At 36.7% G+C, this 16708-nt stretch overlaps 1 protein-coding gene across 2 annotated transcripts in view; it reads left to right on the top strand.

Annotated features, from left to right (window-relative positions):
- LOC131064647 (developmentally-regulated G-protein 1) overlaps nucleotides 1-16708 on the top strand; it is a 178399-nt gene that overhangs the window by 64396 nt on the left and 97295 nt on the right. For both annotated transcript variants that reach the window (XM_057998866.2, XM_057998867.2), the window contains exon 4: nucleotides 1179-1255. In XM_057998866.2, the coding sequence (XP_057854849.1) occupies nucleotides 1179-1255 (77 nt within the window). The remainder of the gene's footprint in view (nucleotides 1-1178; nucleotides 1256-16708) is intronic.

Here is a 16708-nt window from a genome sequence, read left to right as displayed (position 1 = left end):
ATGAGAAGAGCAAGATAAATATTTTGTCATACAAAGACAGATTTCTAAAGAGGAACATAGTGCAAATATATGAAACAAGTTAGAGCAGACTTGTTAAACGTTTTTAGTGCAGATCTAAGAACAAGATTATACCAGATTAGTGATCAGATTTAAGGGTTTCCATGTAAATATCTGTGTTATTGTGTTCTTCTTTTGTGCATGATTATCGATGTTGAGTAAATAAGGTTATTATAATTGATAAAATTTTAACTTGGTAAAAGATATAGTAGCACTTATTATAGAATTTGCTTGTTTGTGGAGTGCCTTATGTTGTCTGGCTGCTAGCTTGCACAAGCTCCCTAGTTTCCTAGAATTATTTTTGTAAATCTCTGCCTTGTTGGCTGTGGGTGGAATCTTGACTTTTCTAGTACCATTCTGGTTCTTCTTATGGTAAGAAACCTTTGTTGGCTTTGGACTAACCAAAGATCACGTCTATCTATCTTGGGTTGTGGCATTACTTGGCATGTATTGCATGTCAGCAATGATTTATAGGGAATAGCAATACCAATTAAATTTGCCCTTTTTTTGGTTGAAAAAAAATTGCTTTTTTTGTGTGAAAATTTGGAAACAGTCCTTGCTATAACCTAGGTCATTGGCAGAATTTCTTTTTTAACAGACTGTTGAAGTTTTTGTATGCTCTTGTGAGGTTTTCTTATTATAGGGTCTCTTCCATATACAGATATTGAGTAAATCCATCTTAAGTTTGTTTGCATTGTTTATTCCTGTCACAGAGAGAATAAATGGCCAAGAGAACTTGAGATGTAATTTTGTGCTATCCCAATCTCTTTATTTGGACAGAAATCCCAGTTAGCATATGGCTGGTATTATTTGTTTGCAGATTTCTGTTTTTTTATAACTAATATGTTGCAAGCATGATATTTACAGAAATAATGGAAAATTAATTTTCTGTAGTGTATTTGAAATCTGTATGAATTTCAATTCTGCCCAATTAGTAGTTTGTTGTGTGTGAACTCTTCTCTTATATGATTTCTTTCTGTCGGTTCAATGTACAATATTAGTTGATTACTTATCACATGTTATTGAGGTTGGTGACACTTTTTACATTTTCAACACCTATCTTTGATAAAAATATGTTTTGATTATCGTGTTTATCAAAATTTCAATCAATAATGCAACAGGGTACTAGTGGAGGTGGTGATGGTTTTGAAGTCTCCAAATATGGCCATGGTCGTGTTGCTCTGATTGGATTCCCAAGGTATTATGTACACCACTAATATGGAGAAATGAATATTGATGGTATGAGTGTTTTTTATGGCTTTGTGAAGTTCATTTTGTCATGCTATAAATCTATATTGGAAGTATTTTTGCAGCTTGGGGCCAAAATGCTACCTAATCATACTTCTTTGATTGCTGCGATTAAACTTATCCATGATTCTATAGGCTACTGGCACAAGCTAAGCGTTGTGATAATCTGGCATTATTGAAGCTTGTGCCCTATTGCACCAATTGCAATGCCATGATTTCTTTAGAAGGAAAAAGCATGGATGATAGATTTTTTTAACACACTTGTAGGAAAGTTGAGAGGCTTTTGGGGAATCTGTTTTAGAAGGTTGTTTATTGGCTAAAAATCTACTCTGAGCATATGCAGAGTTGTTTATACAGCCTTGCAGGTTTTAGAGCTGAGTTGGCTGTTCATAACTCTCAGAACGTTTTTTTAATTATATGTACTGTCTGAAATTGCTTTTCAAAAAGTACAATAAAGTTCTATACACACAAATAACCTACTCTCGGTAAGACTTATTGTACTCTCTTTATTGTTTATTACTGCAAGTCTCTTCTAAGAAAACAGTTTATTGATGTTCAGTTCACATTGCTTTCCAATTTCCATTTCAGCTTTAAATTTGAAGATTTGAAGATTTCGTTTCATCATTATTGTCATGATTCTGTTTAACTCACAACAGTGTTACTAGAGTAAATTGGCCTATACCAGTAGTATTAAAGGTGGTTAAGATGTTAGGTGCAGAATTTTCAGTTATGAACAGCCACTGATTTCGTCATTTTGACCTGATCCTTAATCAGTCAAAACTCTCTATGACGATAATTGATTCAATCAGGTACCTGCACAGTTGATCCTTATAGAATTTAGAATTCACAAAAAAATATTTCTTCTGCTTGCTTAAAACAAATGAAATTGCTTAAGAGATATGAATATAGAGAGCACAAACAGAAACAATCTTGCAGAATAGTTATCATCTTCTACCTTTAATTTATTCTCTGTTATATGTTGATTGTGTCTATGCTTATGCGATTTTTGAGAATTCTTTGTAATTTCTCTTTCATTTTGAGTTGGAATTGTCTAATTGTTTCAATAAATTTTGAAGCTTTAGCCACTCCATTATCTTGTCATACTTGTTTCATTTTCTTACCGAAAGCTATATCAAGTGGACTTTAGTGCAAATACCCCTAGCATGCGTCAAATGGCAACTGATTTATAGATGAATGAATCACCCTATTATAGAAGTGATGAATGTACATCTGTGACTAATCCCAAGTTTTAAGACACTGTTGTATACCCTTATGTATTGCGCCAAGGGCTTGGGCCACAGTAATGTTTTTGAACCTTGTATCCATCATACTCGACAAAGTGGACCAAAATTTTCCCAATAGAATTGGTAAGCCTAAAGTGCACCCATACATGAGAAAAGAACATTTCAGCAGCTTCTTTACTTGTTATAAGTCTTTTTGCATGGTGTTAGAATTCACATTATACCGAATCTATCAATTACCATAAATAAATAATCATGTCCATGTCTAGTTATAGGCAATCCTCTTATAATGTGCATAGAAAATACTTTCCAATGGTCTTGTGGGGATAGGAAGAGGCAAATACGTAGCTTGTCTTAGATTTGCTAGTGCAACACAATTTGTAGTTTTTAACAAAACTTGCTACTTCCTGCTATATTTTGGGCCAAATCATATACCTTTGAAATGAAACACTGTTTTACCCATACTTCAAAAAAACTTGTGACCTGGGTAAAACATGACAGGCCCATATTTGACTTCAACTTAGCAAAATTTCCAAACATGAAAAAAGACACATTTTATTTTCAGTATCTTAAAAAACACGCATAAACATGAATTTAGAGAACTGATAAGTAGTTTTTCATTCCTTTATAGATGAAAACTAAAAGAGAAGTTCATCACACATCACATTGTTGTATGATCATTAATTACAAATCTGTACTATTATTTAAGAAACTTTTGAAATTTCTAAGTGGTTGTGTGGGTGCCTTTGTAGTGCCTTCATTAGATGTCCCTCCTCAGACATATCATGGGGAGGCACATCTGATGAAGATCCAATTGACACCTCGGCCATGCTTTTTGCTTCCTATTGTGTCACTACATATGCTGCCTATTCTGTTGCTTTGCTTTCAATATCAATGATCTCATCTGCAAAAAAGACGGGCTCCACATAATCAATGATTCAATCTAAATACAAATCTATGTCATCATGGTGAATGGCATCATGTGTGCCCTTCCCTTTGCCTTTTTTAGTACATAGACATGTACCACATAAAAACGAGGCCATTTAGGTGCTCTTGTGTCTATTATGTTTGAGAGCACACAAACTAAAATATATGTTATCATTCAATCAAATGACTTACATATTTATAGGATTCTCAAATCCTATTTTAGAGGAAATAAGTCCTCTAAAAATATAAGTTTTTTTTAACAACTCAACAAACATATTTACGTACAACCATAGTTTGCAAACTCTATGAGTACTCTCTGATTTGCCGAGTACTCTATTTTTTTTGCTGCGCGAGTTTTCACAAGTTTAACTCACGCTTTTATAGACACAAAAAAACATGGGTAAAAATGTCGATATAGGTAAAATGCTAATTAATATGCATTTTTTCACATGTTTTTTTTGCTATAAAACCATGCATTTTCTCTTTTAAGATGCCAATTTTTAAATTAATACATTTTGTAATTGAATTTAACAAAAAAAAAATGTTTCTTTAAGAGATTTTAATTTTTATAGTCTAAGTTGCCGAGTTTTTACCGAGTTTTTGTTGAGTTGAAAATTTTGGGCTTGCCAAGTACTCTTTGAGTCCAAGTTTGCGAACTACACGTACAACTAATATGTTACTAGCATACCTATCTTTAGAGGACTGCAGGTAAAGTATGTCAAAATATATCATATTTGTTCATTATTCTACTAAAAAAATTATTATATTATTATATTGTAATTAATATTAAATTATATTAATTATTATATTATGATATTGTAGTTAATATTAAATTATTCAAATATTATTATATTTTTATATTTCTATTAAACTCTTGACCAAAGCAAAAAAATCTATTAAGACTACATTATTATTATTTTATCATATCATTATATTATTATTATAATATTAGATTGAGATAATTATGAAGTTAATTGATTGCATGATGGAGATAGATTAAATTGATTGATTATTTAAACTAAGAGTGAGTGGTAGTTGAGAGGAGAAATTAAATAAAATATATATTTTTTGTTTTTCATACATTTAAGTGTCACAAACAAATGCTTCTAGTTTTTATTAACGAACTTTTTTGCATCCATTATGTGAGTGTAATATGCTTTTGGCATAATGATAGTCCACACATTACTAACAAACCTATAACAAACTATGTTGACTTTAACAAATATACCAACACCCTCCCTTAATGACAAACCTAATAGGTTTTGTCATTACAACAATTTGAACACACATAATCATGAACTCACATAATCACTTCTTTGATGAGTGTGGACATAGCTCTCTCATAGTACAAACTAACAAGACTTGAGCGAATCCCTAACTTACCCCTAAATTTTACAAATTTGAATCGACTGAGCAGTTTTGTCATTATGTCAGCAAGTTGTTCACGGCTGGACAATATCGAAGACAGGTTGCATTGTGGGCTGTAAGCTGCCGGACATAATGATGATGAATTTCGATATGTTTAGTGCGGGCATGATAAATTAGATGTTTAACCAGCTTGAGAACACTCTGATTGTCACAAAGAATAGGTGTTAGCTCATGTCGATCTATGTGAAGATCATAAAGAACTTGACATAACCAAACAACTTCACAGCCTACACTATATGCCACTTTATATTTTGCTTCTGTAGATGATAATGCAACAGTATGTTGTAATTTTGTATGCCAAGAAATAGCTCTAGATGCAAGTGAGAACACATATTTGGTAGTTGATCTATGATCATCAATGGAACTTGCCCAATCTGCATCTGTCTGCTCAAGTGAAATTCCTTTGTGTGCTGATACAATATACCAAAGTCAGGGATACCTTTGATATATTTCAAAATTCGTTTTGCTGCAAACAGTGTTTTGTCTTTGGAATGTACATGAATCGAGATAGATATCTAACTACAAAACACAGGTTTGGCTTGGTAGTAGTAGGATAGATCAAACTACCTACCGGTAGTCTGTAAATGGTCTGAGAGGAATCTAAATGGGTTGGCAACTTCAACCCAACTTCCGTAGGCGTAGCAAGAGGATTACGATCAAGCATCCAAAATTTCTCCAAAAGTGTTTCAGCATACTTGGCTTGAGAAATGAAAACCATACAATTTCTGTGCCAAAACTCTATGCCTAGGCAATAACGAAGGAGACCAAGATCTATCATTTCAAATACAAAACAAAGATCATTCTTAACTTTTTGAAGGAGCTGGCCTTCACTACCTATGATGACTAGGTCATCCACATGCAATGAGAATAACAATGCCCTCACCAGAAAGTTGTACATAGAGATTAGGATCTGAAGGACATCTTAATCCGGAATTTATAAGATGAGTGTCAATCTTAAAATACCAAGCTCTAGGAGCTTGCTTTAGTTCATACAAGGACTTGATTAGCCTACAAACAAGATGTTCCTTCCTTGCTACTTGAAACCCCTATGGTTGGACCATGTAGACTTCTTCATTTAAGTCACCATTCGAGAATGCTCTTTTGACATCCATTTGGTATAATGGCCACCCAAACTGAGCTACAAGAGAAGAAACAAGGTGAAGACATACTATTTTGGCTGTAGGAGCAAATGTCTCCTCATAGTTTATACCTTCTTGCTGTGTATATCCTTTGGCAACAAGTTGAGGTTTGAACTTGTCAATGAACCCATTTGATTTGTATTTCACCTTGTACACCCATTTGTAACAAATGGGCTTCTTGCCATGAGGCAATTCACATAGCTTCCATGTGTTGTTCTTTGTCAAGGCATCAAATTTTGCTTTTATAGCAGCTTCGTATTCTGGTTTACCAGAGGTTTCTTCAAATCGGGTTGGTTCAAACTCTTATGAGGCCGAGGCAAAATTTGCATACTTTGCAACTCTGTCTTTCCTTTTCATAGCTTGTCTCATTCGAGCAATTTTCTGTTCATCTTTTTTTTTAATGGTCTTATCAAACCATTTTGGACGAGTTCTAGGTATTTGTTGTTGATTGTCAACAGGTTTACTTGGAGAAGAACACACTGTATCCCAAAGAGGATTTTGTATATACCTATGTGGTCTATCCTCCTTCTTGTCATCTTCAGACTTTGAATGTTGACTACTTGATGAATCATCATTTGTACTTACAAACTCTTTCTTGACATGAAATTCATTGTTTGGAAGCTCAATTGGTTTACCATCATTTGCAAAGTAAGGTGTCTTTTCATGAACAATTACATCTCTACTAACAACTAATTTTCTAGTAATTACATCAAGCGATATGCTTTTGATTTTTCACTATAACCAACAAACATGAATTTCTGACTTTTTCCATCTAGTTTATCTACATTGTTTTGTTTAACTAGTGCAAAAGCAACACACCCAAAAATACAAAAATAATCAATAGTAGGCTTAGGACATATCCAAACTTCTTTAGGAGTAGTAATCTATAAAGACTTACTAGGACATCCTTTGAGAATGTGTACAATAGTCTGTACTGCTTCTGCCTAGTAATGGATTGCTACATTTTGACTATGCATCATACATTGATCCATTTCAACAATCGTCCTATTTTTGCATTCAACAATTACCTACTCCATGGGTGAACCTCCTTGTTGCTGCAAGCAACCCTTTCCTCTATTGTGGCAACTTCTTATGGCAAGTGGGTCAATTACTCACTCTTCTTTATTGTGAGTCCTTAGACCTATGGTTGCAAGTGGCCACCTTTATTGCAAGTGTCTTCTGCACTATGCCAACTCCTTTGTCGATGGCTGTGAGAACACTTTGCTATATTGAGAGGAGGGGGTGAATCAGTATAACAACAAACTTTTACTTTTCAAAACTTAATTAATCACAATAGCAATGCTTCAAATCTTATCCACAACAACACAAATGTAAGATCTAGCAATCATGTTTGCAAGACGTCCCAAGATATTCTAGATCAAAAATTTTATCAAGTAGGGGTGTGGGCCTAGTACCTTATATCTCCTGTCAACGTATAAACCCCTGTATTGTTGGTACTAGGTTGTGTTCTCCCCGTTGATTTCCGGTGGTCTTGCAAGGTTGCAGATGACTTGCTAGGGTGAATCTGAGGTTAGCAGGAATTGGGGATCCCTGCCTTCCTCAATGTAGCGCTTGATGATATCCTTGTTATATCCACCCCGCTCGGCGATAAACATGTCGTTTTGTTTCACAATCATCTAGAGGCGTGGGCCTAGCATTTCCCCATATTCTTTCGAGTCAATCTCCCCTTCCAAGTCCTCTGGTTCCACTTCCTTTGAGCTTGTACCTCCTTTTGTTTCTTCTCTTCTTCAAAATTATAGGCATAACAAAATAAGCATTCTTCAAGTTCTTGAAGATGCATGGCACAACAATGCCTTAAACCTGTTTTATTTTCAATGTTTTCTTGATCCACGTTATGGGTGCAACCTAGTCTTCTCCTGGTGCAAATGGTTGCTCTTTGATCACCGGGTCTTCTTTCGGTGTCAACTCCCTTCTTATCGTCTTGTCACCTTGGGTGGCATACCCCAACATGTTGATTGCTACAATGGGTATTCGTTCCTAGTAAATCTTAAGTTTGGATCCATTCACAGGATTGCAGATAGGCTTGTCATCGAGAGTTGCTAGTTTGATCACCTTGTTCTGGCCAACCTCCTGAACTTTATATGGTCCTAACCAAAGAACTTTAAACTTCCCAGGTTTGAGTCTGTTGTGGCCGTTATATTTTAAAACTAATTGTCTTGGTTAGAAGTTCATTTACCAGAGGTGTTTGTCATGCTATAACTTTCATCGACGTTGCACGGCCTTCGTTGTGCGCTATGCCATCACTCTTCATTTATTCAACTTATTAAGAGCAAGAAGATGGTCCTTCAAGCTCTTCATATCTTTGAGGCAGTTTTCGATGGCAATGTGTAGCCATGTACTTCATCGGAACCACTGTCTCCTGTCCATACATTAGTTGAAATGGACTATGTCCCATTGTCACTTTGTATGTCGTGCGGTACGCCCATAGTATTGTTGGGAGTCTTTCTTCCCAATCTTCTTTCTCCACATCACATGACATATATTATGGAGACCAAGACTTTGTTTGTCAAATCGGCCTAATCATTGGCTCGTAGGTAGTACAAACTTGACAGGTGATGAAAGATCTTAAATTCTGTAATCATCAATTGGATGACATTGTCCACAAAATATACTCCCCTGTCACTTGTAGTCTGGATTGGGATGCCGAACCTTGTTACCATCTGCTCATAGATGAACTTTGCTGTACTGAGGGCAGTATTGTCAGGGAGTGCTCTCCCCTTTGCCCACTTTGTGAGGTACTCCGTTGCCACCACAATATACTTACATCGGATGTGTCTGACTCATTTTTAACGGTCTAATGAAATCCAAGTCCCACCTCTCAAAAAGCTCCTGAAGCTGTGAATAGTGACTCGAGGTCCCACTTTGGTGGTTTTCCAGCTCTCTGGTACATATCACAACCCACTACCCACTTGCTAGCCTCTCTATGCAGCAAAGAAATGGGACTTGGACTCGGCTCAGACTCGGCAAGGCCGACTTGGACTTGGACTCGGGACTCAGCGTCAGACTCGACTGGACTCGGGAAAGTGAAAAACTCAAGAAATTTAGAGATTTTTAAAGATTTAAAACTTGTTTCATGCACCCTTTATTGAACACACCTTAAAGACACAATAACATCATCAAACTCGTCTCTTTTGATTACATACAGAAGTATACATCAATCACATAAACATAAACGCAAATTGTAGTTGAAGGAAATAACATAGATATATAAATATTGTCAAATGTATACAATATTAAAAAACTCATGCAATAAAAAATCCATGTCATCATATGATCATCATCAAATGTTCCATACAAATACCCAATGTAAATACAACTACAAGCCTATGGCTCAGACGAGTGTGCACCCTCTGGCCCTGACCCCCTATGAAGGCGTCTAAGGTAGGTTCTGGATGATTCGACAACCATAGCCGCTCCCCGTGACACCATGCCATGCTCACCAAAATCAAGAACATCTGTGTCACTATTTGCCTTTGAATCTCCTGTCTCTGCTCGTGCTCTCCGCTCCTCCTCTGCCATGGCTACAGCCTCAGCCTCTATATCTACTTGGTCGATCCAATTAGTGTCATCATCACTAAAGACAGCCACAAGATTTGTCTTAGTGGCCCACTCTGCATTAGGATCAACCTCATCTAGAATGATAGGAAAGATGTCAGCTAATGCATTCTTTCTCATTCTCAGGCGAAGGTTGTAGTGAACATAGACAAGATCATTCATCTTCTCCACGGATAATCTATTGCGCCTCTTGGAGTGTATGTGCTCAAACATACTCCAATTGCGTTCACAATCAGATGCGCTGCATGGTTGGCTCAAGATGCGAATGGCCAACTTCTAAAGATTTGGTGTCATTGGGCCAAAAAAGCTCCACCAATTATCTGAGTTTGAAATGAGAAAAACAAATAACATCAGTCTCACTCATAAACTCATTTAACAATATACAATGAAGTAAAATTAAGCCTTACAATTTATTTTTACTTGACATCATATTTGTCCTACTTTCTTTGGCGATAGGATGAGAGAAGGTCTCCCCTTGTGCATTTGAGAACAACTGTAGCTCTCGAATAAGCTCTGTCTGAGTAGAACCAGCAGGTGCCATCTTCTCCATGATTGAGTACAGCCCATTAAGGACCTCCAAATTAGCCTTGAAAGTAGGGCTAAAATGGAATGTCGGATTCAGATAATAGGTTGCTGCATGGATGGGCCTATGAAGCTAATGATGCCATCTCCTATCAATGATCTCCCAAATGGGACCATACTTGCTCTCATCTCCTCCATAGACGGATTTGATGCCCTCCTTCGCCCTATCCATGCCCTCATATATGTAGCCCATTGCGGGCTTTTCTCCATCCACAACTCGCAATAGAACCACCAAGGGCTTAACAAAGTGCAAAATTGAAAATATTGTGTAATTTAGAAAAAATGAGGAAATAAGAGGATATGATGAATAAGTTATAAAACAAAAAGTTAAATTGTAGAATTTATAAAAACTTTACCTTCACTATCTCATCACAAGGGATCCAAAAGTCTCGCTGATAAAAAATGCAGTCTGCCATATCTTTCCCTGCAGGGGTGGCAACATAGGATGAGGAAGACCACTCCTCACCAACAATTATACATCTCAAGGCCGACTTACACCGAAGCATGGACTGCAATGTGATGAAGTTTGTGGCAAATCTTGTGATTCCTGGAAGAGCTAACTCCTTCTGCTCTGTGTATTGTCTCATAAGAGCCAACACCCATGAATGATTATATACAAATTTGCACACATTTCTCGCCCTTTCTACACATCTCTTGACCCATGGGAGTTTTCTAATATCCTCCAACATGAGGTCAATGCAATGGGCAACACATGGAGTCCAAACTATAGATGGGTGCCTCTCCATCAATAGTCTACCTGCAGCAACATAATTTGTTGCATTGTAATTAATGAAGTTACACAATAGTAATTAATTTGCAAACAAAATTAGGTTGTAATCAAAAGTTTACGTGCAGGAACATAATTTGCTACATTGTCGGTCACCACCTGTACCACGTTCTCCTCACCCACCTCATCAAGTATCTCCTCTATTTGCTCACATAGGTAGGTGGCATTCTTGCAATGGGCGGAGGCATCAATGGACTTGATGAAAACGGTGCCCCTTGAAATAAAAAAATAAAACAAGATTAATAATCATTCAATAAATCATTAAATGAAAATAAAAAATTAATGACATAATGAAAGTAAAATTAATCAATCACCTACAGAAGAAACAAGAAAATTAAGGAGAGTTCTATTTTTCCCATCCGTCCAACCATCAGTCATGATGGTGCAACCTTTAGTGCTCTATATCTGGCGTTGTTCACCTAATTCCTTCTTCACATTATTCACCAATTGAGTCAAAATCGGTCCCCTCAAATCAGACTCAGAAGGGGCTTTGAACCCTGCCCACATATGGTAAGGGCATCAACCATTTCTTGCCAATAAGGAGACCTGTCACAAATAAATTAAATGAGATAAGTTAAGTATGTACGGGATAAAATAAAACGAAAAATCAAAGTATAAAAATTAAAACAATCAAACATAAAACATTGACCTGGCTGTAAAGAATTGAACATTGCTATAGACCCAAAACCTGCCAACTGCCATTTTAGCGGCATCATGGACCTCCTTGTTCCAACCCATGCTCTCAAGCGACTATTGGGACCTAGGAGTAGTGCAGGTTGCAAAGGAGGTATCCAACGTAGATTTACGAATTCTAGGTCCAATTGTAACACTCCCACTACCACTGGTAGTGCTAGGAACATGAGTAGTGGCACCTATAGAAGCACAAGCACTAGCACTAGTAGTAGCATCGTGAGTGGGATGATATGAAGGCGTGGAAGAAGGCCCTCCAACACAACCTAAAGCTGTCCCACTTCCAATGGCCGCGAGATCATCCTTTTGCTTCTTTTTGTTTTCAATTGCTTCAACTATTACATAGCACTCGCATATGGCCTCAGTCGTTGCTTCAATGCATCGGTCGTCATCATGCCCATGCACACCAGCAATATGGTATGTCAATCTGTATATGCCTTGATGGAATATTGTTTTGAAAAAAAAAACACTTTGTCTGCCTTGTTTTTTGCCCAGGAAAATCCTCATGAAATTTCCGAGCAAGGTCTTTTCTAATGGGGGGTGTAGAAGAACTAGAAGACATTGTATGATAGTTTTGTGAAACTTGAGGCAAATAAGAAAGTGAAGGTTGCTGCAATAAAACATTACAAATACAAAAATAAATTAATACATTCGGTCTCATTGAACATTTTTTTGAAAAAAACTAAGGTAAGGTTTGTAAATGTTTTTTTAAAAAAAATTGTAGGGTTTGTCAAACCCTACTTTAAAATTTTTTTTTTTACAAACCCTACATACAACCCTACATAGTAATATACAAAAGATTTTGGAAGAAAATGTAAAACTTTCAAAATAAATGAATAGAAAATGGAATTTTTGCAAACAAAAAAACCTCAAAAAAAACAATCTTACCTCTTACAACAAGCTTGAAATGAGCTGCAAACTCTTCCTATCCAACTCTTGATGCACCGAATCTAAACACAATGCAGCTCCAATGTGATTAAGGGAAAAAACCTTGAGCTTTCTCCTTGCTAGTTTTTCTTCAATGCACCCTTGTTTATCTTCATAGCTCACTTTACTCCTATTTTTGCAAGTGAATGAAATGAAGTTCAGTTTTCGGGGATAAGGATAAATAACAAAAAAAAAAGAAGTTAAAAAAACTTTTTAAAATGTGATTTTTTTGTCATTTTGTTTAACCCAGCCGACGATCGAGTTTCAGCATGGGACTCGCCGAGTTTGGCGATTTTAGGCCATACTCGGCAACTCCGCGAGTTTGGCGAGCTTGCCTCCTGGACTCGGTCGAGTTCGAGTCCGAGCTCTATAGACTCGAGAGGCATGATTCGGACTCGGACTCACCGAGTTTGGGTGAGTCCGGGCGATTCTCGTTTCTTTGATATGTAGTGTTGGCCACCACAACCCTGCCAGCAAGACCTTGTGTTATAGCTTCAAATGTCTTGCAATGCCTTGTAGGATCCTCCAATCCATTCCCTGTGAACTTTGTAAGTTTCTGCCTGTCAACACTTGGACTCACTAGGGGGGTCACAACCTTTCTTGATTGGTCTTTACCTTGTGCTCGGGACCAAATTGTATTGTTTTGCTCTTGATGTTCGGGTGTGTTTCTTGCACTTTCGACCATGTGCGAGCCCTCTACACGTCCATTGTTTGTGTCCTTTACACCTTGGTTACCTTCCTCGATCCTCAACTCTCTTCTCCTTAGAGTCTTTTGCACAGGCCCCCCTGTTCTTGGTCCCTCTGCTTTTGGTAGGTTCTCGATACCGTGTAGGTTGTTTTCAAATATTTTGGCAACCTTGTTCCCGAGATTTTGTCCTTCGTCTTCTTCATCACATATTGACCGTACGAACGGACTACTCTTAGTGGACTCGCTCTCGGAGTCTTCGTCCAACATTGATTGTACGGATTGGTTTTGTACTTGGTCCGCAAGGTCTTCGTCTACAACTTCTTCCCGCTCACTCCATGTATGAGGTGTTGTGTTCCCTTCGCTAGACGGTTGTCTCTCTCGACTAGGGCTTCGGCGGACACTTCTACTTCTACTCCTTGCTAGACTCCTATGATTCCTCAATCATTTTCCGTAACCGTCATCTATGATGTCCCTATCCAATCTATTAAACCAAACAAGCAAACAGTTATGTTGTGAGAAAGCTCCTTTTATTATCTTTATGAATGATGTGAAAAAAGAGGAGTGATGATTTACAAGAATGACAACTAAAGAATAAGAAACAACGACTAATGAACATCATATCCTATGAGTTTGAAGTATAACAGACAATGCAGCATTTACACAATATGTTAAGAGCCATAACGACAATCAGATGATGACTGGGCAATAGATATTAGAAGTATTGTCTTGTAAATGGTATTAGAGGAGTGATTGAATGATAATGAGCAATGATGATTATGAAGAGTATCATTTATTCAACAGAGTGGTTAATCCACTCTTCAGAAGCAGTGACTAAGGGAGATGCAGATGCTTATGATAAACTGCGATTAAAATATGACACAAGTTAACATAAATAACCATTAAAACGGTGGACACAAGTCAAGGTGGCACCGATGATTAATGCCAAAACAGTTGTTAAGAGCAGTGACTATATCTTGAAAAGATAGCACTCTTATTAGTAAGGAAAGTTTAAATGTTACAATGAACATAAGTGCAACGATTAATAACAAAGGAGATAATAATTTTTTACATCAATAATAAACAAACCTAATGGAGCGATTCATTATAAGGCTAAGACAACAAAAGGGTCGACTCTCTATGAAAGATAAAAGGCAGCGATTATGGATATAAAGGCAAAGGTGTCAATTTGCTGAACAAGACATAATTACTGTATGGCAAACAGATTAGCATGCTGACCAATCATTAAAAGCAACTAGTTATTTTGAAAAGGTATGGCTTGTAAGGAATGAAATGGTGCAATTTGTAATTTGCTTATTTAAAAGGAATCAAACATACAGTTTGATAAAATGCGATGCTTTGATTAGTGAAAGGGTGCGATTCTTATGCATAAACAATATTGGTTTTGAAGAGGTAAGGTGTTGATTATTTATGATATGAGTTTGCACCTCTCTGTGAAGGGATATGTGAAAGATATAAAATCATAAGGCAAGGGTTGATTGAAAGGTGTGTGAAGACTTTTATTACTTATTAAGTTCCAGATTTGAATCACTCTAGTAGAATAGAAATTCATCACTTTAGTAGAGTAGAAATTCATAACATGGAGGCATTTGTTTCAAGTACTTAAATCAGGCGAGGCTTCATAATAGAATTGCATAATTATAAGGATAACAATCAGGAAGAGCATTCAAGTTTCAAGGTCTATAATCTATCTTATATAGGCAGACTTAGACCCAATTTGATGCATCGATATAAGGACAATAAATCATGAACAGCAATAAGAGTTGTATTAAGATCAATATCATCTTCTTGCACATACAAATCATATTTCATATCGGAAACTCAAGCAAGTTATAATAGTTCATAGTTATCTAATAACTTATTATTTATTTTGATTGTTCAATTGTTAAATATATTGCAATTTAGTAGATATATTTCAGTGTTTTTAAAAGAGGACATTACATTGTCGTTGTTCACTTTGCTCTTTAAGCCAGGGAGATCTCCTCAACGATCCCTCTTCCTCCTCTCGTCTGTGTATAGTACGTCTTCTTTCCTTATTTGGCCATAGGAGCATTAATTGTTGGAGGTACGACGTCTGCTTGTGCTATGCTCTTCTTCCTCCCTTCCGTTCCTTTCCTCCTACTATTGTAGTATTTGCTGCCGATGTTGCTCTTGATCCCTTTCCTCCCAAAGATCTCGAAGGTCAATTAAGTTCCATGCCAATAGCCTTGGGAGTCGTTCAGAAGGTGATCGATCGCGTCGTGTACTGTTAGGTCATCATGGATGACGCTCTCAAGGACCTCTCATTGGAGAGCCTCCCTTTGAATGTATCGATTGACGAATACTTCCCACAGGTTTACTAGATCCTGTGTCAATTTGTTCTCAATTGTATCTTCCTCTTCTTTAGTAGTTTTCGATACTTCCTAGTCGAACGGTCAGCCATTACATTGTCGCCATACTACCTCTCTGTGGCTTAGATCTCCAGGTTTCGTATCGGCAACGACACCAAAATGTTTACTCCCGTAGGAAATTGGTTTAGATTATGCAGAGTAAACATGAATAGAAATCATATTATCAAGCAACACAACATAACAAATCAAAATACGAGAATATGGCCATAAACATATATCATTTATTGCTAGAATGTAATGTGTACATGAACATAAGTGGTTTTCGAGGCAACAATGAAGTATATATATAATACCCGGTGGTTGGTTAAGATTACCAACCGTCAGGAACCACCAACAACTACTCGGAAACAAATGTCATTACATAGCCAACTATAACATTATTACTTAACAATATATTATGTATTAATTATGGCAAAGCTGTCAACTACAATGTTTTACTGCATACCTATATGTTTTTGGGTCATTTTCTATGCTTTCATATAGAAAAATACAAAGTACAAGCAAACAAAATTTTTACTTTGAGTAGATTTTACTGTAGAAGTTAAATTTTCAACTATAATGAGGCTTATCCTTTTGAATTGTATCCTAATAAGGGTTTGGCTAAAAAAATGCAGGGCTGCCCCGAAAATAGTGGGCCATGCTTTGTGACAATTTCAGGGCTAGCCATTTTTTTCTAAAATAATCCTTTTTAGGTGAAAGTAAAATAGGTCTTTTTTGCTCCTCGGGGATGTGTTCTTTGTCTTTTTTACCCTTGTCCCCTATAGGGGACATTTTAGAGACACCTGAGAAATGCAACCCCTCCCATCCCCTTCCCTTCCCTCCCTTGTCATCTCTTTTGTCAAAATATAGGAAATGTCTTGGGGAATTCAAAAAATATGCTGGGTATGTTAGGGGCTAACATATCCAAGGACAATTTCAGTTACATAAAAAAAAACTTACAACCTTTGTTTGGTTTATGACATGTCCACTAGGATTCACAAAAAAATATAAAAATGTTGTTTGCCATGAAG

This window comes from Cryptomeria japonica, chromosome 9, assembly GCF_030272615.1.
Source record: "Cryptomeria japonica chromosome 9, Sugi_1.0, whole genome shotgun sequence".
Lineage (NCBI taxonomy): Eukaryota > Viridiplantae > Streptophyta > Pinopsida > Cupressales > Cupressaceae > Cryptomeria > Cryptomeria japonica.
Note: the sequence above shows the minus strand (reverse complement) of the source record. Positions and strands in the feature narration are given on the sequence as shown.